Below are 23,578 nucleotides of genomic sequence, written 5' to 3'. Positions count from 1 at the left end.
TCCATGATGTCGACTCATCCGCCATCATACGTTTGTTCTCATTTTTCTCACACCTCAAATGCACCACCTCCACCAGCACACAGACATCACTTTTGGAAACAGAAATATGTAATGCACCATTTGTCAGATGATATAAAAATCACCTCCTTTTCCTTCTGACACCTCAATGACAGCTTCCCTCAAAGCTGTGCAGCAGGAGAAGCCGGTAAGATCCCGAAAGGCACGGTTAGTCTGGAACCAGCTACCACATGCTGCTGGTAACCTTATTACGTCTGTACACATCACTCTGGTGGCTGTCACTGCCACGCTGTTATTAGCTCTCCTAACTGAGCTCACTGTTGATTCCAGCTGCCATATTACTTCTCCTCTGGTTGTGTCCTTTGCAGCAATTAAGGGTGACATTTGATGCGAAAGACTCTGAAGCTGAACACCTACTTTATATCCCTGTTCTTATCTTACAGGGTAGGAGAGTTTATTAAACAGTTGGCCATGTCACATTTCAAAGTAGCAGTAGTTTATTTTCATTTTATTTATATTCAGACTTCATACTTTTACTCCACTACATTTATCTGATGGCTGTTGCTTTATCGATTATGAATTTAAGCACAAACGGTAAAATATTGCCACAAATGCAGTGCAAAAGATGGTAAGTAAAATACTTACTGGGAGTCATTGAAATATAAAATATAAATGTGTGTTTAAGTGCTAATCAATTTTGAGATACTTTATTTGAAATATTTTACTTTAATCTTCCAAATAGTGTGAAATATTTATCTTAATTATTACATTTAAATGCCGCTTAAATGCAGCAGTAATACTAAAATGATAGCGTAAAGTACAACACTGCCGCATGTATTCTTTGATTTGAGTAGTTACAACACCTGTACACTTACTCAGGTAGTTTCTGATGCATAATCTCTATTTATTCAGGGTAACGCTCACATTGTGTTACTGTCACTGAGAGAAAGCATTTGAGAGCTTCCTCCATCACGCCATCCTTTTAAACTTTCATCACACTACAGCTTTGAGAGACGTCAGAAGTCTTGCATGAGAACAAAAATCAAATCTCACGATTAACTGCGAGACTTGGAAGCTCCAAAATTTTGGCCGGTCTAAAGCGCGACATCCGATGGAGGGAGCGACAGTCGGAGATACACGGGTCAAGGTAAAATAAAATTAAGAAAAAGAAAAGAGAGTCTCGCGCCTCGGACACACAGCACACCTGACATGATTGACAGGCGGGCAGAAGTTGAGTTGCTCGGCAGACAGCCTCGTTTCCACTGGACCGAGAACAGCACTCTGACATCCGCGCACACGCTCATGTTTACCTGACAGGATGCTCTGCACGAGCTGCGCACTTAACGAGCGGAATTCATTCGTACACAGACGCAGTTTGCGGACGCCGCGTGCACCAAATCGTCCGCGTGCTGACATTGTGTTTACTTTGTGTCCTCTTGTTGTGTTGTGAATTGCGCCACGATGCCATGATAGGGGCGTCATCTCATGCGCACTTTCTAAAAAATGATGCCGCGCTCAGTGATGCGCCGGAGGTGAGGCTGCTGATGCAGAGGCAGGCTGAGGATGCGGGGGCAGGTCCTCTGCAGTCCGACTGACGCGCTTGTTGTTATTAGGCGAAGACGCGTTCAGAAAGTGCTGTCAGACTGACACGTTCAGGAACAGATGGGAACAGGAAGCCGAACGTGCAACAAGCCATAAGGAAAATCACTGGAAGTCCCACAGCAATTCCCACAGCTGTAGACAGTGAGTAATACAACACAAAACTTGAGTGGCTTCTTCGTACTTAATGGTACATCTCCCATGACTTCAGTGTAATACTCAAACAGGAATGTTTTATTTCTGTACTAAATACCAGGCCACAGACACACTAACACCATGTCACAAACTGCAAAAATCACATGAACATCAGAAGCCTGTTTGTGCTTACTGCGAAGTGAAATCACCCTTTTGGGGAAAAAGTGTAAAATGTACAGTATTATTTTATTAAACTTTTCAGGGGGTGATTCCTTATTTAAATAACGGGTCTCTGGGAGCCACGGCTTGTGATTTTATGCTAAATAAATAGAGCTGACTTTACTTAGATATTCCTTTAAATCATCGCTGCACCAGGGCTGTAACAAGTATTTTAGAAATATTTGTCCACATTCTCCAAGTGCCAGTACACCCACTGATGTAATGTTTAAATAGTCCCTAAAAAAAGCCTGTAAATGTTCTTGAATTTGGCTTGTACATATTCTGTAAGTTCCACCTGCGTCTATATGCAGCTTCAATGTCTTTTGAATGTCTCTAGAATAGTTCCTGAATAAGATTTAATTTCTTTTTTTTTCACCTCAAAGATTCAAGATTCAAGAGATTCAAGATATATATTTATATCAAATTTAATTTAAGCTTTTGATAAAATTTAATTCATTTTAATATAAGATTTATATTAAAAGTGTCAAATTTAAAGATATTTAATCTAAAACCCATCAGAATTGGTTCAGATCTGCCATATCTAGAGAATATAATGTCCTCTCGAGGTTGTTAAAAATCTGGCCAACAAATGGCAGTAAAATATAAGATTTTAGATAAACTGACTTGTTATGGCACAGTTTGTCCATTTATTGTTAAATTTGAGATAAACACCCGATCCTATAATTCAGACTACTACTGGAATTTAAATGCAAAACCAAGCAGCCAACATGGAAGTGCCAAAAACTGCAGTTCTGCAAATGGCCACTTGAGGGTGGCTCTAAAAGTGAGTCAATCCCCAAAGACCCCGTATTAAAATGACCAACTTTACAGCAGTACTGAACATGTTTACAGCCTGGTACAAAAGATGGTTTTGCTCTCGGTTCCTTACAAATGTACAGGGGTGTTTATTTTTATATAAGTCTCTCATTTAAATTATATTAAGGCTTAAATTAATACATACTTGCTAGGTTTCTGCAACCAGGCTTAATTTGGCCTGCCACAGCTCCACCCACGCTTCACCTCATTGCCCATTTTTGCATTAGCTGACAGTTTGGTGGAGTCAGGCCATTGTCACTGAGCTCCACAATGGCTCTTCAGAAACCTGTGGCTGACGTCACAGAGACTATGACCATTGTTTTATACAGTCTATGGGCAATACTTAATTTAAAGCTGCATCAACCAATGTAATCAGTATACTTCTTGTAGAAATATAGAATGGGAGGGATGGCAGTGATGGATAAATATTACTCAACGCTACAGCTTTATGATATGACCCTTTTGATAATAGGCAATATTTTACTATTGAGTTAGCCGCAAGAACTTTACTAAGTGACGATATGTCAAAGCTGTTGACCTAAGCTTTTTCTGCCCCCTGGTGGCCATAAATATACTAATGAATGTAATAAGGAGGTTTGTTTTAAAGAAGTGTTAAAATAAGAAATAACTCTATGAATAAGAGTGAAGTGTCACAGAAAAAAAGGTTAAATTGGCAAGGATCATCTGACAGTGGCAGAAGCTGACTACTGCCACAGTGAGGGATCTTAGTTGATTCAGATTGTTTCGTCATGTCTTCGTATACAGCTGTTATTTTTCAAGGATTTATTTGCATTGTACAAACAGAGGCAAGTCGAGACGTTTCTCTCTCGTTGATGGATTTCTCTGCAGAACAGAGAGTAAGTTGAGGACAGAAATAGCAAAGAATGGCATAATAACTTACGAGTGATGGAAGATAATCCTGCTTTCTGTGTGATCTCATCACTTCAGTGTTAATAGATGTTACATAGGGCGGCTCTTTCAAGGGAGAGATCACTGCGCAGGTTTCTATTATGGTGACATCTCTTGAGATGACATGCTTATCGAGTGCCAGCTTCACTTAGCAGGGCAGGGAAGCTGGCGGGAGGTTTTCGGTTTGAAAGATAAATGCTGTGAAGGTGCAGTGAAAGCAAGTGCACAGTTTGAAAATGCTACAGAGGCGAGTGAGCGAGAGGAAGGGTGTACCACGACTGACTAATTGTGTTTCAAATTGGGTCTTTGAGCGCACAATGGGGAATGGGATTGCTCTGAGCTCCCCACTGAAGCACCCAAGGATGAGGAAGTTGTCAGATTTGTAGGTCAGGCCGCAGGGGTTGTTGTTAGGCAGACTTGCTCACAGCTCCAGATGTGACAGTGGTTTGATGCTGGACTATATTTGATGGCGACTGGCAGTTTTCAGTTTTGATGGATTTCAACAGCACCCTGTTCCCCAGTTCCCCTTTTCAACTTTCAAATTGTTGCGCAGTTGTTTGTTCTACAGACATACTGAGTGTAGTCCCTTCTGCGTCTGAATTTCCTCGTCTACAGTTAGCTCCTTTTCTTCCCTCTACTCGTTTTCTCTGACATGCTGAGTTGAAATCTTAATTGATTTCACAGCGTTAAAGGGAATTGCAGGAGTGTATCCTAGTCCCAGCTGGAGCTTATCAGAGCCTGACCCGGTTTCTGTGTGCTACGTTAGCGTGTAGCTCCACTGGGACCTGTCCCCTCGTCGCGCTGACAAAGGGAAGAAGGCCACAACCGGCCCATCCTGGCCCAGCCCGGCATAGCTCGACACTACCTGACAACACCTAATCCTGCCTCACGCTGCCTGCTCCAAAGAACCAAAAGTTGCTTACAGTACAATTTCTTCCTCCTTCCTCATTGTAGGTCACTTGGTCTTCCTTCCTCCATTTTGGAAAGAGCTTCCGGGGATATTTTGCCCTACAAAAAAATAATTATCTTATCTCCCTAATTCCCAATTATTATGCACAGGCTTATTTAAGAAAAAGGATTAGATTTTCTCTCTTTTTTGGTGGCTGCACCAGCGATCAGGGGATGAATTTGAATGTGACACTCCTCTCCTCCTCTGCAGTGAGGGGGGTCCTACACATGGATGAACTGGGGGAGGAGAGAGCACAGTGAGGCTGTCATGTAAGCCATCTCCTCTGGGGCCACCTCTCGGTGCGCGCTGCTTCCTGCCTCAGGTAGAAGCCTCAGTGTGGCTGCGGCTGAGGCGTCGGGCTGCTCGCTCTCCTCTCCTGTCCCTCCCGCTGAGAAGGCAACAGCTCCACGCTCAAAGCACCGAAATGGAGAAGGTAACGTGTTTGCTTCAGTGTTGCTTCCTGTCTCGAGTTGAGCAAATTTTCCTTTTCTGACACAGCTAGAGATACAGTAGGCGGTTGTTTCTTTTTGTGCAGCAGTTTCTGAGTTTGCACTGTTGATCCTGTGATTGAATCCCTTTAGGGCATGAGGGGCCTTTTTGTGTGGAGTTGGCATGCTTCCTATGTTTGTGTTGCCCTCTTCTCACCCTAAAAGACATGTTAGGTACAAGAAATACCCCTTTGGACACAGAATAGGGTTCTATAAAGCGGTGTTCACTCCTCATTATTGGTAGGAAGAGTCATTTGCAGAGGATGAATTCCACAGGGAGTACGACTTAGGTTAAAATAGTTGTTCTGTACATCATCTTACTATGTTTCTGACAGCTTTCATGCCCTTTAATTGCTCGTATCTGCAACAAAATCAGATGAAAACGCAAGGGACTAAGAGGAATTTCATCATGTGTTTTGATAATAAAACTACCCAAATCTTTACTTTGACAGATGTTATGACCTTCGTTTTTCCACACATAATGTTTAAATGCGGATAATTAAAACAGAGTTTAAATGACTTTGTTGGTACAAGAGCACAGGTTTCGTTTCACTTTAGTGTCTCTGAGGCGTTTGCTGGCATGAGAACAAATAACAACTCGTGGAAGTGTGATTTTAGCCCAAAGTAAAGTGTTAACACAAATGCTGACATATGCCATTTCATCTTTTTATCACACAGGCCCGTCTGTGTGTGTGTGTGTTCTTGTTTGCTGGAAACACAGGGTTGGTCTTTGTGTCTCTTTCAGAGCTGCTCAGAGTGCTCAGAGCCGACACTTGCACACAGCCTGTGTACAGTCTGCAACAAGTGGTTGTGTTACCAGTGCACAGATGTGCATCAGCATCAGAGAGCCCCCACCACTTCACAGTACACAGACTTGCACCCACAGCAGAGGCCCGGTGCCATGCAGCGTCCTGACCTGCACCAGAGAGGCTCCGGCTCCCTGCCTCCGACTGGACAAGGTAAGATATTCACATGTTTCAAGAGTTTGTTGCCTCCATTTTCCAGGCCAGCATGACAGATTATTATTGGGGCTACGCAGTCTGCCTCTCTATCTGTCACCTGCAAGCCTGTTATAGCTTCTTTATTTTCCCTCTAGTGCTCTGTTTGTTTGTTAATCATGTCTCAGTGGGAACCATTGCAATGAATAATGCATGGCAGTGGCGATGGTTGATAATAGTTCCTGGAGATCCCTGTGTTTTATTACACCTCTTTAACACGTGGCCCAGATTCTAAAGTGCTCGTATGATTTCATTTTTGCTAATATTAGCGTGTTGCTATTTAAAGACCCTCAAGTATGCCTTGAAGCTTTGTTCCCAGCTGCTTTGCATTGCACGAGTTATCAAACGAGAGCTACTGCTGTTTATAAAAAATGAGAGCGTCCTAAACACCTTTATTGTGATGTAGGGGTGTTGCTGTTTGTTTTGTGTACTTGTGAGAAAAGCTGTGTGACTACGCTGTCAGACAGGATGTGGTCAGTCAGATCAGGTTGATGCACAGCTCTCTACCACACAGATCTGTGATGACGTGCAGGCAGGAGGGGGGTTGGCTGAGGTGAGCCGGCCAGCAGAGAGCAGCAGGGCTGCGTTCATTAGCCTCATCTAGCTATTGTTAGACAGATGTTCTGTGGGCCAACAGTTTCTACACTGACCTATTTGGAAATATGTGAGAGATATTGTTGCGGGCGTGTATTAGTAAGTGCATTCTGGTGCATCAGAGGCCGATGGGACACCACTGAAATATAGTTCATGTACATCTTTGTACAGTTTTGGTATCAGAGTGCAGAGATAGGGCAGTCTGAATATTGCAAGCAAAGATAACTCATCACAGTCTAGTTTAACTCATCCGCTGCTCTACTTGTAACACCATGTAAAATTTTCACAGACTGCCTACATCATGAAAATGAGTACATAATAAGTGTATTGACAGATTAGACTTTGGCCTATTTGTCATTGTGGCCATTTTCTTTCACAGTTCTTTTAATTGAATTTCACAATTTACATAAATTTCCCGCCCCACAACAAACAGCAGAGTGACTCCCTGCTGTCACTCCATAATGTTAAACTTGCACAACTATTATTTATGTCATCATATGCTCATATCATTGCATATATATATATATACACACACACACACACACTCATACACATATATACATACGTGTGTGTGTGTGTGTTTGTATACTGTGCATTATAGTATTATAGTGCAATATTTTGGGATTTTTTTAATATATAGTGTACATAGCCTGTAGTTGATTTTATTTTATATCTTTTATCTATAGTTGATTGTATTTTGTATCTTTTATCTGTACTTAATGTATTTTGTATCTCTTTATCTATAGTTGATTTTATTTTGTATCTGTTTATCGTCTATTTGTTCTACTTGTTCTGTTTTCTAAATCTCCTTTTTATTCTGCTGCTGTAACAAGAGAATTTCCCCAGCATGTGATCAATAGAGTCTTATCTTAACAGAGGAATAGACCACATATGCATGTGTATCAAAGTGTACAGAGTGAAAGGCCAGGCACTTAGCACTGTGAAGGGGAACTGAGAAATGAAAAGCGTTTGAGTTATAATGAGAGGTCAGGCAGAAGTAGCATATTCAGGCCTGAAATGTCAAAAACCATATCCAGGTGTGTGTCAAGGGCCAAAACATCTTCATGATTTATTCCTGTAGTTGTTGTTTGACGGTCTTGTTACCATGCAGTTTTAATTCTAGCCAAGGAATCTAATTTAGAGATTGGCCCAAGTAAGCTTATAAATGAAATTGCCATTTTCAAAAAGAAAAAAATAATCTAGGTACTAAGTATGGCAGAAAACTACAACCTTAAGAATGTAGTATCCAACAAACACAACCAGGAAAACATTCTGCCTCCCTTCATGGCAGGGGAGTAGTGATTCAATCGTGACTCAGTTTCAGTTTAGGCAAACTAAACTGAAACTAAAATAAGTTTCTGGAAAATATGTTTATTCCCTTTCTAGCTGAGTGTTAGATAAGAAAAATGATAAAAAAAATAAAAAATGATACCACTGTCACATCTGCAAGTGCCAGCAGCCGGTTAGGATATCTTATCTTAGCTTAGCATAAAGACTGGAAACATGGGGGAAATGGCTAACCTGGTTCTGTCTGAAGGTGACAAAATCTGACTACCAGCACCTCTGAAGCTCACTAATTAGCATGTTATATAATGCTTGTTTAATTCATACAATATAAGATTTTTTTTTTTGTATTAGGAGGTGTTGTAGTCCAGCAAAAAGCAGAAGACATACAAGCCAAATTAAAAGCACAACCCGTCTGTTTTACATTCAAACCACCAATCAGCAGAAGAAAGCACACTTCAGTTTTTCTGTGCTCTTAAAATTAGATTTAAGATGCTCTAGCAAGTTATAATAATGCTGAATAAGAATGACACATTAATGCTTGGGCCAGTGTGAGGTGCTGCATGCCTCAAGCATCTACAAGAGAACTGAAACACAAAGTGACATCCAGTCAAGTTTATCAGTTCTACCTAAAATAGTTGCTTGCCTGATTATTTGATCATTTTTAAGTTATTCAAACTCTCTGCTAGTTCGTCAGTGCTGGTGTTTTTTCTCTCTCACATACTTTCTACACACCGATGGTCCTCCACCAGCTGTGGGTGTGAATTGCTCGCTGACTGTTGCTAATGCTGCATGCTCTCTCCCCTCCCTCCGCTCCCTCCCCTCCGCCGTCTGTCTTCTAGGTCCGGGGTCGTATCCTTGTTCCCTCCTCATGTGCCACTCTCACAGACAGGAGCCCTTGGAGCTGTTTTGTGAGTCATGTGACCTTCTGTGCTGTAGCAGCTGTCACCTGTCCTCCCACAAAAACCACAGGTCAGTCCTCAGCTACACGGCACAAGGACACTGCAGAGAAGAGCTAACCGCAGGTTAAAAACTTCCTCTGAGCAACAGCTCGCTTTTACTGCCTTGTCACTTTTATCATCCGTATCTGCATACACTATCCTTGGCCCGCCTAATTCCTATTAAGTATTCATACGCTTTTGTTTTCTGTGATGTTTCGGTACAGTAGCTGCCTCTAAGGTCACCTGCATAATGTCTTGTCCTCAGGGGAAACAAATTTAATTCTGATGTTTTTCATGCCTGGAGAATAAATTAGTGAACTCTCTGTCTGGTGGATGTTGTGATCTGTCATGTGTTCAGGGTGGTGCAGATTGGGAAGGCCCTGCAGGATCAGCAGTGGCTGTTGGAGAGCCTGATGGTGCAGGTGGAGGAGAGGAGGTCTGCAGTGGAGAACAATGCTAAACAGATAGAGGACAGGTTGGTTTAGGCTCACAGAGACTCATAGTCCACAAAGTCTTCTGCCACAAATGGTCAATAATTTAACAGTGTGAAATATAGCAAGCTAATGCATAAATTAGTGTCTGAAATGCTGCTTTTTTCTCCTGATGTATTTATTTTTCAACTTTCTGTCTTCGTAGGCTTCATGGAGTAAAGATTGCACACAGGAAGGCAGAGAACCAGATTAAAATGGCAAAGATGATTATGATGAACGAGCTTAACAAACGAGCCAACCTATTAATAGAGCAACTGGAGGTAATTACTTTCTCTTTTTCTCTCCTTCTTATCGTTCAGCCCGCCGTGAATCTACATGCGAGGAATCAGTAACCGCCGTAATCAGTCCTGAAAGCAAGCAAACGAGAACCCATAATAATCTGTCAAAGCTGCTTAAGCCAACTCCTCAGGAACTACATCTGTCCCAAAAAAGAAAAAAAAGAGCCATCGATTTAACCCACAGTCCAACCGTGACTCTCTGTGCACCAGCAATTACATGTAACTCGATGCATTTTTGTTGGGTTTTTTTGCAGAAAATCTCGGAGGACTTCCAGCAGCATCTGGAGGACCAGCTGCAGGGGGCAATAGAGATATGTGGCCAGCTGGACCATGTTCAGAAGTTCATCACCTGGGCCACGACCCACCACTGCAGAGGCCCGGTGCTCTTCAGCCGGGCTCTGGTACGCTGACAGGCCGGTCAATGGACGTCCACCAACTTATCGTAACACACACGGTCTAATGAGGAGGAAGTAATTAAAGTCTGCGAGGAAGCGAAACTGCCAGTTTGATCCCAAGGCGAACTCCACACATTATACACACATATTGTGTGATTTGGAGCTTGACCCCATTCAAGCCACAAAAAGTCAGGATAGCTAGGCCTCAATCTCCACCATTATTTTGTAAATCTCCTCTGATACCTGCAAATCTCCTCTGATACCTGCAATTTTATACATACACAATACTAAATCACACTTTTAATCTAAAGTTATATTCATGGGTGTGTATCCAGAATGCTTTTGCCACAACAGTTTTATTTATAGGACGTAACATGCATTTGCACTCTGAAGCACGGTGTGGGATGTTTCTGTCATTGGCGTTCGATTTCCAGCAGCTAGGGTTTCAAAGGAAATCACAAATTATTGTCCTTTCACCATTATCTGCCGGTGTCCTTTGCACGCACTGTTACCTTGTGTTGTCTTTCTATGGAAATCAGTGAGGACAGCAGGGGGTTTGCCAAATTGCATTGTGTTTTTCATATGCAGAATATAAACTGTTCTTTCAGATTTCGCTCCAGATGCAGCAACTGCTTGAGCCGTCATTTCACTCAGACTCCTGGAGTCCTGTCAAGATCAGATTCAACTGGGATGCCAGTTACTGGACGAAGCAGATTTCCTCTTTAGGTAAAATGAATGTTACTAAAGCGAGATGGTTACATGAAAGTAATGTGAAGTTAGATTCTTATTATTCAAAATGAGATTAAAACTGGAAATAAGCCCTCTATTAAAATTTTAATGAATTAGAATAGAAATGCCTTTTTTGATGCAGTGAGTTTGTTGAACAGATTTGAAGCATAATTGTTAATATGACTTTCTTTTAATATTCTATTATCAGCAGTTAATATTTTGCAAAAGGAGACCTTATCATTAAAAAGACCTTTCTACTACATAGTTAAAACAAATGATAACGTACATAGAGCTTATTATTAATAATATTATTTGCATGACATGTGACGTTTTGAACAGAGCTCTTAATGTGACTCTGTTGCTCTGCAGGCCAGCTCACTGTTGAAGGGGGAAACTGCACTTATCCTCAGGGCTTGGCCTGCTCCAGTATTCTGAGGCCTCAGCCAATCACCTGCTTGGCTCTGCCGCCTGTGTGTCACAGAGGACGTGAGCCGAGCTGTGGGTACAAGGCCTGCTGTGAGCCCCAGATGTGTTGCCTGCACGGCATTCCCTCTCAACCAGATCTGTCCGGTCTAGACAAAAGCCAGCTGGAAGCCTCTCTTTGTACCTCCAGCTGTGTTCAGCCTGCCCTTATCTCCGCCTCCTTGCACCAGAGCCAGCAGCTCCAGAGGTGCTGGGACCCAGACAACTCATCGCAGTGTCCTCCCCCTTCATCACCCGTAGCAATGATGGGACCCATCCAGCTCAACTGCAGTCGAGGATCAACATCCCAGCCACAAGCTACTGCTTCTCAGCCCCAGCCTCACACAAAATCTTATCTCTACCACCAACGCCAGAGAGAGGTTCCTCCAGATAGCCAGGCACAGCCAAGTGCAGACCGTAGCAGGCCAGGCCAGTGTCAGGGGAAGCTGTCGACCAGCGCCGCTCTGCTGCAGGATCTCAGCCACTCAGCTGTGGACAGAGATGTGATGACTGAAGACATCTGGGAGGAGAGATGCAGGGTGGAGGAGGCTCGGGGACAGACGACGGCAGCTGATTGCAGAGAGCTGCTGGATGAGGAGCTGCAGCAGGACAGGAGGGAGCAGAGTCCTGTCCAACATCAGCAGCAGCTCCATGTTCCTCTTGCAGCAGAGCTGAGAAAGGAGCCGCAGAGGAACAGACCTGCACTGCTACTCAGAGACCACAGAGACGGCAGGGTGAGAGCATTAAAAAAGCGAGGGTCGCTCTGATTTGATTGTTATCACTGAAACACTGGCACTCTGCTGGGAATTAAGTCATTCGAATCAATAACTAGATCTAGAAGAAAAACAAAGTTACCTTCAAAGTTCATTCTTGACCTTGGAAACAACAGCTGACAGTTAATCTCACCATCAGGCCCATTCAGAGCTTTCAGTTGTATCAAGCAAAACACAATACATTAGGCTCACTTGACCATAAAGAACCTTCTGCATGCCACATGCACAAATAACTACAAAAACAAGCATAAGCAGCTAAGCAATTAGCTGGTTATCAGTGGTTTTAAAGCAACAGAGTTGTGAACGTCGTTTGAACATTTGTTTGTTTACAGTTATTGTGAGATCAGAATGAGACATGCGGTGGGATTTTGTGCACCCCAGCTTTCGGTTTTTTGTTTTACACGTGGTTCTGCAAAGTGACTCGATAAACCACGTAACGCTGCTCATACACGGCTCTCTGAAACCACAATTTATCCGTCAGAGTCAGGCCTATTTCCTAAATAACACAGGTGTTCAAACACAAAGAGCGAAAGCCAAAGGCAACAAAACCCAATTCAAAAATGCCTCTTTACATATTTCTGAAATGTTCAAGTTTAAGGAAGTGTTGAATTTGAGGCTGTACTCTGTTTTAATTAATATCTGTAGGCGACAGAAACTAAAGGAGCACTTTATTTTAATGCCAGAATGATCACTCCCCACAGCTGACAGCTAGCCCCAAAACAGATGGTGCAACAGAAATGTGCTTCTGCTTTTATGAAGAAAGGATGATGGGAAAACAAAGAGCTGCTCTGACAATTAAAGCTGAGCTCGTTCGTAGCAATGCATCCCAAAACCGGGAGAGCACTGTTCGTCATAATCACACTTGATGCCAGGTTTGAGCGGCCGCATAATCACCACTCAGGGTGCGCACTTGCAGTATAAACACAAAGATGCATTATATTTGCGTTTTCAAGTCACAGCATCTGAAAACGACATAAAACCACTTGGGCGCAGTCATTTATGTACTTAACCTGTCATTAATGAGTCACTAAGGGAATAGAGGGAGCTGCCAGTTTGATATCAGTTCTGGTTTGCACGCTGAGATAAATTCCCACACACACCCCCAGTCGTTCCACAGAGAAGGATTATACTCTATTTTCCTCCACAGTCTGAATCCTGCATACCTCTCCCAAGGGCCACGGATCAGGTAAGTGTTTTAATCGCATGATACTTAAGAGCACATGCTCGGCGGCAGCCTGGCCTGAATATGCATGATGGTGCACTAGAAAAAGAAAAGAGGGACATGTTGAAATAATAGTGATATATACATAAAAAAACTGGTGTTAAATGATTTGTCAGCCCTCCTGCTTAGCTGAAAATACAGCTGAGAAGTCTAAGGGAGCTTTTCGGGGCACTTGCATTAGTTAAAGTGTAATATAAGAGAGAGAGAGTGGTAGAAAGTGATTTACTGTTCTGGTTTAATCAAAGGCCCACACTGCGCCCCTGATAGTGAATTTACATATGATGGTGATGATTGGTGTTGCAACCAAACCTTTCATTGCCTGTATGATAACAGTAATATATGCAGCTGTGTGGGTCATTCTCCATGTAGGATTGAGTTGTTTTGAATTAGTCCCAGAATAGGCTCTGAGTGATGTTTTTGTTCATTTAGCGTGTGCATCTATGTGTGTGACACCCAAGGTTGTTACCACTGCACACATCCCACTCCTTTTCTCCTGTTTCTGTTGTTAATGGCATGTGATGCAGCTTGCAACTCTGCTCATTTCTGTGTGTTTGTGTCTCTGACAGAGATCCACGTCCCTGGAGGTGTCAATGACAGCCCACGAGTGTGTGTCTGATGTGCAGAGCAGCAGGCTCAGCCCGAGTTTAGTGTGCGCGAGGAGGAAGAGGCGCTCCCAAAGCATCCCGGCGGAACTGGTGGCTCCATCTAGCAGCCCTTACTCCGAAAGGCCCACAGGATGCACTCACGGCCTGGAGGCAGGAGCTGCAAATAAGGTAACCCTGCATCAGAATATAATCGCACCTGGGGTGGAAGTGAAGCTCGGCTGTCAGATAGAATACAGGTGTGCCTTTTCCACATGTGACTTCTTGTGTTGCAAATAACAGAACAATTTTCTCCTGTCAAACACAGTAGGGCTTCAACTAACTGTTACTTTCATAGTTGATCAGTCTGCAGATTATTTTCGTGATTATTCTATGAATCTTTCAGATTAAAAAATGTGCATCAGAGCGCCGCAGAGCCAGAGGTCACATCTTCAGGTTGCAACAGTCCAAAACCCAAAGAGATTCAACTTCTCTCCACAGTTGAGGAGCTTGAACCAGAGACATGGCTGACATTTTTGCTTGAAAATTCAGAAATTGATTAATTATCAAACCAGTCATTGATTAATTCTGTCTGGTTCTCATTTATCTAATCTGTTCATTGATGAATTGCTTCAGCTCTTCTCTTGCATCAGTTTTAAATTGTCCAGAAATTGTCAGCAGTTGAAAAAACAGTTTCACCACAAGATCCATTTAGTAGCTGTTCCAGAGCTTTCAATCACATCACATGGGCTTTATCAGCAGAGTTGCTCAGTTGTCATGAAATCGGAGATGCTGTTCCATTTTTTCAGAGCACTTTAAGGACCATATTAAAGGGGAATAGGTGATTTTACTCATAAAAGTCTGTTTACAGGTCTTCCGGAGTGCTACACTTATGAGAAAAAAGCTGAGCTCGAGGCTACGTTAGCCGTTACTAGCATAACACACCAAGATTTCAACCAATCAGTTGCTGGTTCCATTGCATTGTGGGTAATGTAGGTACCAGGCTTTGAAGAAGAATGTGTGGAATTTTTGAAAAAAAAAAATCTAAACCAAAAATTGACTAGTCTTTCATTTGGTCATTGTTTGGGCAAATAAAAGCATCATGACCGAGTTACTAATAACGCAGTTTTTCTTTTGTCGTAGAAATTTGCACCTTGGAAGTACGAGTTGCACATACATGTTTGTGTCGTTCTCAGTGTGCCAGCGTGGATCCCAGACAGAGGAGAGCTTCAGATGGGGTTCTCTGTGTTGTCAAAGAAACTTCGACTGACACAGCACCCTCCAGAGGCCACCGGTCTCCTCTGCTGTCCTATAAGACTGAGCCAGGTGCTGGAAAATACTGCTATACCATGAGATTCTTTTATCCTCAAATGAACAAAATAAAGTGAGTACATGCTCACCGTATTTCTCTTTTTTAGATCATTGTTTTTCTCACGTGAATGAAGAGATTGATTATGATGCCGAGGAGAAAAGCAGGATGTCGAGAAATGGCCACAACAGGTGGGTGATGGCTGTTAAACATCTGTCCATGCTCAAATCATGAAAAGAAGGTTTAGTTTCATCATTCATTCTCTCCCCCGTAGTAGCACGGATGTTCAGAAGGACTCGAGAAGGCCCAGGGTTCCAGTGGTTTGCTTAGAGCGTCTCAAAATACTTGTGTCTCAGCTCCCCCCACATGGACGACGGCAGAGTGACCCTCTTCCTGCCAGCGGGGCGGAGAGGAGTGACGCCCTCCTGCAGCAGAGAGCCTGGCACGAAGCAACACCTGAAGTATGGCTAATTCTTTGCTTGGTGGTGAACAACACCAGAGCAGTCAGATTACAGAACATTTTCATTATTTTCTATTTATGATAGCTTTTTTTAATGGTTACAGTCAGTGTTTTTTTGTGGTAAGTAATTACTTCTGCAGTAAAAACTTTTTAACAGATTTATTGAAGTGTATTTAAAGTAATTTCAATCATGCCAACATGTAGTGTCAGGATTATATCACCTTTTTTCGTTTCAGGTTGAGTTTTGAACCTCTTCCAACTGTCAATTCACGTCCTGGTTACTCATTTAAAATTTTATAAAACAGTTTTTTAACACTCACAGTCAAAGCTGAATGTCTGGAAAGAACGAGTTGTGTGCTAAAGCTCAGACTGAGTCTATAAATAAACTAATACAATATAAAATGGTTAATGCGGACATATGTGACACCAGTAGAATAAACTCAGTATGACTAAAACATAGCAGACATATGCACAAAATGTACAGAAACTAGAGGAACATTCTTTCATTGTGTTTGGCAATGTTCTGTAACCGAGAAGATTTTTTCATTTTTTATTATTTCATCTTATTGGACCCTAAACTTTTTCTGGTTTATATCCAGAAAAAACATGATTACCCTAAAAATGAACAAGCACCTATAGACCTCTGCTTGCTTAATGCCGCAAAATGTATCGCACTGCTCTGGAAAACATTTACGGACCAAGCACTACTCTGTAAATAGGACAGATGCTATCGAGCCTTCTGTCACTTACATATTAAAGGCTAAACAACAGGTATTTGAGTCTATTATATTATATTTTTGTTGTTAATGTGTGTTAATGTAGCAGTTTTAAGTTGCGTTACAAAGGATATGAATGTAAAAGGCTGGATTTCACAGTGTTAAAAATTTTAATAAAAACATTGTGTCAAAAAAAAGAAAACTTGAGAACTTTGTCTTAAGTAAGCGATCCAAAAAGTATTGTTTTGGTCTTGGAACAACCACGTGTTGAGTCTAGGCTGGCAGATTAGACCATGCACAATGTAAAAATGTAGGGTTTCATACCTTACACATGATCTACTGTTTGTCATTTTTTTCATGTGCTGTTGGAAAGATTGTTTCTAGTTATTATTTAATTTCATATGTATTAGAAATCACTTGAGATTCTTGTTAAAATGCTGTTAAAAGTATGTGTGTTGTAAACATAGGGACTACCTGGAGGCTCTGAGACCACGAGGACCACCCACTCACTCACAGCACCACCATATGCAGAGCGTCAGTATACCACACACTCCACCACCAGTGAGACCGACAGTCGAGGGAGAATCAGCTCTCATAAAGCATCCACACTGCTGACCGCTGACCCCGAACACTTGCCACAGAGTTACTCCACACTGGATCTGGACTCTGACTCTGATCCCAGGTCAGTCTCAGAAGAAGACGTAGTTGTTTCTTGGACTGATCCAGACCCACAGCTAGACTCAGATGCATCGCCAGAGTCTGACCCAAATGCAGAGTCTTCATCGGAGGCTGAACTTGAATGTGTGGCTGAGGAGAAATCGGTGGCTGCAGGAGAGATGGGGCTCTGCGCTGAAACTGGTATTGCAGGAGATTCAGAGCCAAGTCTCGAGTATGAGGCAGACCCAGAATCAGATGCAGGGGTAGGATCAGAGGATGGCCGAGGGCTGGACGCTGATGCGGAATCAGGCGATGCTGAAACGGGGTCAGATGTCCAGCCTAACTATGACCCCAGTTTCCATGCAGAGACTGATTCTGACGTCGTATCCGATCAGCCTCCAGACTCTCAGGGCTCTCTGGAGTCCGAGCTCGACGTAGAATCGGAACCTGAACTGACAACCGACGAACCGCAACCCCTTCGCTCTGACCTGGAGGAGGAGTCCCACATTGGTCCCGGTCAGAGGCCGCTTCTGATTGCAAACCCCGTCGCCCAGAGGGGCACAGACGAAGTCCAGCCTGACCAGGACAACACAGAGATGGAGAGTGAGGACTTCTGTGCTGTGTGTCTGATTGGAGGAGACCTGCTGTGCTGTGACCGCTGTCCCAAAGTCTTTCATCTGTCTTGCCATATCCCGTCTCTGCTAAGCTTCCCCTCGTAAGCTTCTTACCGTATACTGTAACCTGAAATGTATATGCCGCATTCAACATCTGCCACTCGCCTCCTATCAAAGTGCTTATTTGCAGCTGTTTTTGTTAACTTGATGCTGTTTCTCATCCTGTTCAGAGGTGACTGGGTGTGCAGCCTGTGCAGAGACGTTGTGCAGCCAGAGGTTGAGTACGACTGTGAGAATGAAAGAACATCTGGAGAACACACATTGGCACATGGACTGCCTGCATGTGACCAGAGAGTAGGTCATTTTATTGGCTGCATTAATAATGACAATGATAATGATGCATTACTAACAACTTCTTTCACGTTTTGGTCGACTGTTTGCAGAAATGTGAGCGGCTGACTCTTCTGATCCTCAGTAACATCCTGAGCGCTCCCTTTCATGAGCCCGTCAGTCCACTTGTGAGTCATCATCCTTTTCTCACTATTTCTCAGGGTTTGCGGCCTTAAAGTTACCCCGTGTTTTTGTAACAACACAATAACATTTAGTTTTTCTCACCAAAAGTGAGTGTATCCTTTCAAAGTCGAACTTCTGCTCTGCTTTTGCTGGCGCAGCACAGCATTTCTTGGTGCATTACCTTCGTGAGCATACACTGGATACAAATAAAGGGTACCCACTCATACCAACATTGGTCAAAAGCTCCATGGGATGCCTTTAACATTTATACCTAAGGTGCTCTTTTTGAGTCCAGCGCAGTTAAATTTGCAGCTGCCGTTCATCTAAGACACTATCAATACTCTACAGTTTGTATGGGCATTGCTGTTGGTTATGCAAGTACTCTACACATACTGTATGTACTGCCCTGTTTGTCAGTGATACATGAGGACACAATCTATGGGACATTTGTTTGATGCATTTTGAATGCAGAAAGATTTCTGAGGTTATTACATTGGAAGGAGTTACAGTGAACTCAAGTGGCTGTGTGGTTGTGGTCTAAAATAGTCTTAAAGGATAACTTTCGTTTTTCACAACCTGGACCTTATTTCTAGCATTTAATACGACCATTTACTCACCCAGACAATTTGGTGGCATTTGGAGTCATTTTGAAGAAATTAGCCCCAGAGGAGCGGCGCGTATATTCGTATAATGCGAGTACTCGGGGCACACATGCCCATAATCTGCGGCGTAACTCATTCATATTCCAATATTTTGTTATGATATGCTGGTGCTATTCCCCTCTGAGCCGGCGGTCGGCTAGTTTAGCTGTAGTTTGGCACAGCTATGGTTCGTTATTGCGTATTCGTAGCTGACCGCCGCAGAGTTAGCCGTGTTGCGGCTGGCTGCCTGCAGTGCGCGGCGTTCGGTAATGACATCATCCACGTCAGAGGTAGTTGCCTAGAGACGCCGGCTGTTGATAACATGCCACCACGGAGAACACACCAAGTACTCGCATTATACGGATATAATAATAATAATTTCTTCAAAACGACTCCAAATGCCACCAAAGTTGTCCGGGTGAGTAAATGTTCGTATTCAATGCTAGAAATAAGGTCCAGGTTGTAAAAAACGAAAGTTATCCTTTAAATGTTAGTGTTTTTTCACGCAGGCTCGTCATTACTACCAGATCATCAAGAGGCCGATGGACCTGTCTGTGATCAGGGCTAAACTCAACAAGAGGAATACCCGACATTATAGGTCACCGGAGCAGTTTGTTGCCGATGTCTATCTTATGTTCCGCAACTGTGCAAAGTTCAATTATGTAAGTTAAATGCTATCCTGCTTGTGTGAATTCACTGTACAATTTGCGTCATGATCACAATGAATCCTAGTTGAAAGGATAAATGCAGTCATCAGCAGTCAGTGTTTCAGCAGCACTGATCTGAGTGTAACAGCTCTTTCTCCCTCTGACCACAGCCTGACTCTGAGGTGGCTCAGGCAGGCCGCAGCCTCGAGGCGTTCTTCATCTCCAAGCTGAAGGAAGTGTTCCCAGACCGAGGCTTCCCTGCGGCTGAGGCGGACTCTGACAGCGACGAGTACGATGAGGCCTACAGGGCTGCTGAGGGTGGTTTCCCCTGGCCCGAGAGGAGGGAGCAGTGCCACAGGAAGAGGAAGAGGAGAAACTCTCTCAAGGCCAGGAGACATCACTTCTAACCAGATGTGAATGGATTGCAACCATGGATGCAAACATGCTGCATTTCTGTGTAATTATGCTGTTTTTATTTAGCAGCCTGTGGGGCTGTAACTGTTTCCATTCTGTAATCTGAAAGTAGCCCTAATTTGTGGTTTGCAATATTATATCACAGTGCTGCCATCCGATGGCAGCAGAACATATTGACGTGCTGCTCCAAATATTTGAAAGGAGGGGCAATTATTATCCCTGCAGGCGTCAACTGAGCAGAGGAGCAGAGAGTGTAAAAATCATTTGGTTACATGCTATATGCTACACATCTGGAAGCGTATCTCTTTGGAGAAAAAAAGATGGCTCAGGCGGAATTTATTGGGTTGCTTCTGCAGCCTTGAAACAAGTTGTAAGAGTGAGGCAATGCTGGAATTGCTTTATCATATGTTGGCTTTTTGCTCCTGACGTAACTCACTGTATTTCCGTCCAAAGCTCCTAAAATCACATACCTGGTGTTATATGCTATATTGTTCAAAGAGGATGCTGTAGTTGGATGTTTATTAATCTCACTTTGGATCTTTATTAAGTGGATTTTTTTAAGTGAACGTAGCTCTGATTATACACGGCACTTTGAAACTTTGATATTGGTAAATACTGTATTTACCGTATTCGTAAACATATTTATACATGTGTACCTGTACAGAACTTTATTTTACTATATTTTCCATTTTAATTACTAAATGATTGCAGGCAATTATCATAAGTATGATTATTGATATAATTATGTGTCTTGGTAGCTTTTTTTTTTTTTTTTTAAAGCAGCAGTGAATCTTGTTGACTTTGTCTTTTGGACCAGAGTGCAGTACAGAATGTGAGAGGTTGGGGGTGCTATAGCCAGTGTTCGAGCTCAACAAAGCACATGTCTTTTCATGCTTGTTAAAAGATTTAATATCCAGGTCAACCAATCCAAGACTGATTTGTATTTTGCATTTAACCATAAATGAGGTCTGTGTATACATTATGTAACCTTTCTGTTCCACCTGTGTTTCAGCAAAATATGAAAAACATCTCAGGCTTAATAAGAGTGTAAGGTATTGATACCATTCAGTATTTATGATTAGAAACGCGTCCTTGCTGTTTGTAGAGCCACACTGCTGAGAGGAAATATGTGGTTTTTATAGTAGCTGCTGTTGTAGAGCATTTCCTGTTTTTAAATATTCTTTACCTGCTTCCTGCAGCTTGAGATAGATTTTACTTGACATTTAGCATAATTACTGCACAAAACGATTGTCTGTGCACTCCTTGATTATCGTCAAGAGTAGTGAATGTACAGTATATGGTACTTCCTTTGAAATTAATAGATGTAATAATATTTCCTATTGTACGAGGGAATATTAATCAAGTGTAGTTGCTGTCACTGTTTCAGAACAGTCTGCTTCATTTCTTTCATTTTTTTACTGTAACAGTCAATGATAAATGCACATATATTGCTATCAATAAAATGCATTCCAGAGACAATATATTTGATTATTATTTTCCATCTGTCATTAATCATTATGTGTTACAGGAGACAGACAAATGGAAATGGCTCATTTACCAAGCACCACCGTGTACTGTGAATGTTTATCTACTGCAGCCCTTTACAGTTGGACTTACAGTCTTGGCAGAAGAGTATTCTGATTTTTCCATCTTTTTTCCCGAAAAGTTACAGAAGCAAACATATAAATCCTTTTAATAAAATTCATACAAATTTCTCAACATTTTAGTTCACCTTTTTTTTACTTTGGGAGGTGGCACGTCTCCAGTAGTTCAAATATTATGATAATATATGACATTTTCTTGCAGATAATTTCTTCTACATGCATTTCAACACCATAAGGTGTATTAAAAGCTTTCAATCTGGATGTAATTTTCCATTATTTCAGAGGGTCCTGCCAGGTTTGGGTCCCTATGAAAATATCCTCTAATTGCATTGTGCCATCTCTGATTAACTTCAGTGATGATAATGATGATTAAAGTATCCCATGCCAAAATCCCTCTCTGAGGTACAGCAATAATAAAACCAATGTGTTTGTGTTGGATGATACAACATGGTTTGGATCTCTGAGTGCTGAGTGAAGCAACGGAGGTCATACTGGATCCTGTTATTTTAAGGAGCTGCAGAAGATGATTTGTGCAGATTTTGTTACAACCAATCCAACACAGGGAATGAATTCTACACATGACCTCTTATTAAATGCTGATAAAAAATATGATACTGAATAGTAACTCAATTGACAAAATAACACTACCTATCAGATACACAAGTAAGTCAGTACAAAGTTCTGCTCCGTGATCAGTTACTGCAGTTTGTGTGGGCCACAACAGAGGTATTGATGAATCCGCAAGCTAACCTCAGCTTGAGCAAAGCCTTCAGCTGATGCCTTGTTGCTTCTGAAACCTTTGTGGTCACACGCAGACAGTAGTTTTAGAACAACTTTTAAAGCTGCTGTGAATGTCATCCGTCATACACGAATGAGAACTTAAAGTCAGTCCTTGGTCTAGGTTCAACAAGTTCTTTTTTTTTGTTTCTGGATTGCAAGCATATACAGTTAACATTTTGGGGAATACTATTGAAGGCACAGAACTAATAAAAAAAAAATGAATCACATGCAGGTCCAACTTTCTGTAGAGCCTGACGTCATGGCAGGAGGGAAGTAGGAGTGGGACTTAGTTGCCCTAGGTTTAGCCTGCAAGGTATGCATTCAAATTGTAGCAATGATTGTAGCGCAAACCTTAAATCAGTCTATCAAACTGCCATGATTGGTGGAGCAATGACCAGACTGAGGGGCAGCATTTCCTAGAAGACTGCACTCAGGGCACAAATACATGTACCCTTACAGCTTTGCTTTTTGTCTGCTCTAAATTTTTACCTTGGAAACATTTGTTTTAAACTTAAAATGCAAATGTTTTAGCCATTTTTGACCACTGTTGATTCAATTAAACATCCAGTTAAGAAAGCAAGATGCTTTCAAAATGCTGCGTGAGTCAGATTGTCTGGAGAGCACAAGAGAGCAATAGATGCAGCTCGGAGGGGTCTGTTCAGCACAGACAGGATGTCAAGCTGCTGCCCGGCTCTTAGGCTTTTTACCCAGGAGACACTGCTGCCTCCTGTGAGATGTTATGGAGACTTTCAAAATTGACTGAAAATGTTTCGTTTCATGTAAAAACAATATTGTGATTGTGTCTCAAATTTAAAGGGCATAGTCCATAAGTGGCCTTAAAGGTCCTTTCTGCTGGATTTCAGTGTCTGACAATCTGGTTTAGATTTAGTCAGACAATTGAAGGAGGGATCTAACTTAATAGGTAAATTGATTTCTGGAGAAAGAAGTACTTTTTAGAGAAATCCCTGCTGGTGTATTAAAGTTGCAGCTTGACATCAGTTTAATGTTGTGATTTGATGTAAAAGCACTCATTGTTTTTTCAAGGACAAAGATAAAATCTTCTAAATCTCTCTAACACTGCGCTGCTTATTTCCTTTTCCTTTTAAAGAACACAGTAAATCAAGAGTGTTACATGTGCACTGTTGCGGTCACGGGGCATCTTGCTATGTTTTACTCTTGAATAAGGTTTGTGACCTTTCAGTCAGCACACTACATTACAGGATAATAATGAGACACTTCTGTGACCTTTGGTGAACAATGAAAAGGGCAGACAGAGAAGTAGTGAGGGGAAAACGACAGCTGACCAGTGGAGCAGTCTGTGAAATCAAAGCCTGGACTCTCT

General features: G+C 42.2%; 1 protein-coding gene across 5 annotated transcripts; it reads left to right on the top strand.

The window, feature by feature from the left end:
• The first annotated feature begins 1,101 nt into the window (after positions 1–1,101).
• Positions 1,102–21,331, top strand: trim66 (tripartite motif containing 66). 5 transcript variants are annotated; one of them, XM_041938355.1, is made up of 19 exons: positions 1,102–1,165; positions 4,856–5,078; positions 5,879–6,092; positions 8,852–8,981; positions 9,309–9,425; positions 9,587–9,701; positions 9,974–10,120; positions 10,723–10,840; positions 11,213–12,039; positions 13,226–13,264; positions 13,867–14,073; positions 15,078–15,207; positions 15,300–15,381; positions 15,468–15,651; positions 16,834–17,738; positions 17,868–17,991; positions 18,081–18,155; positions 19,286–19,453; positions 19,609–21,331. In XM_041938355.1, exons 2-19 carry the CDS (start codon positions 5,070–5,072, stop codon positions 19,843–19,845), a joined length of 3,828 nt encoding a protein of 1,275 aa, XP_041794289.1. In that variant the 5' UTR covers positions 1,102–1,165; positions 4,856–5,069; the 3' UTR covers positions 19,846–21,331. The 5 variants fall into 5 exon arrangements, with proteins under 5 accessions (XP_041794289.1, XP_041794299.1, XP_041794280.1 ...); XM_041938365.1 differs by having other exon boundaries at positions 15,465–15,651; positions 19,301–19,453; XM_041938346.1 differs by having other exon boundaries at positions 15,465–15,651.
• Positions 21,332–23,578: the final 2,247 nt, after the last annotated feature.

This window comes from Chelmon rostratus, chromosome 1 (assembly GCF_017976325.1).
Source record: "Chelmon rostratus isolate fCheRos1 chromosome 1, fCheRos1.pri, whole genome shotgun sequence".
In the NCBI taxonomy this organism is placed as follows: Eukaryota; Metazoa; Chordata; class Actinopteri; order Chaetodontiformes; family Chaetodontidae; genus Chelmon; species Chelmon rostratus.
This window is presented reverse-complemented; position numbering and strand designations above follow the sequence as displayed.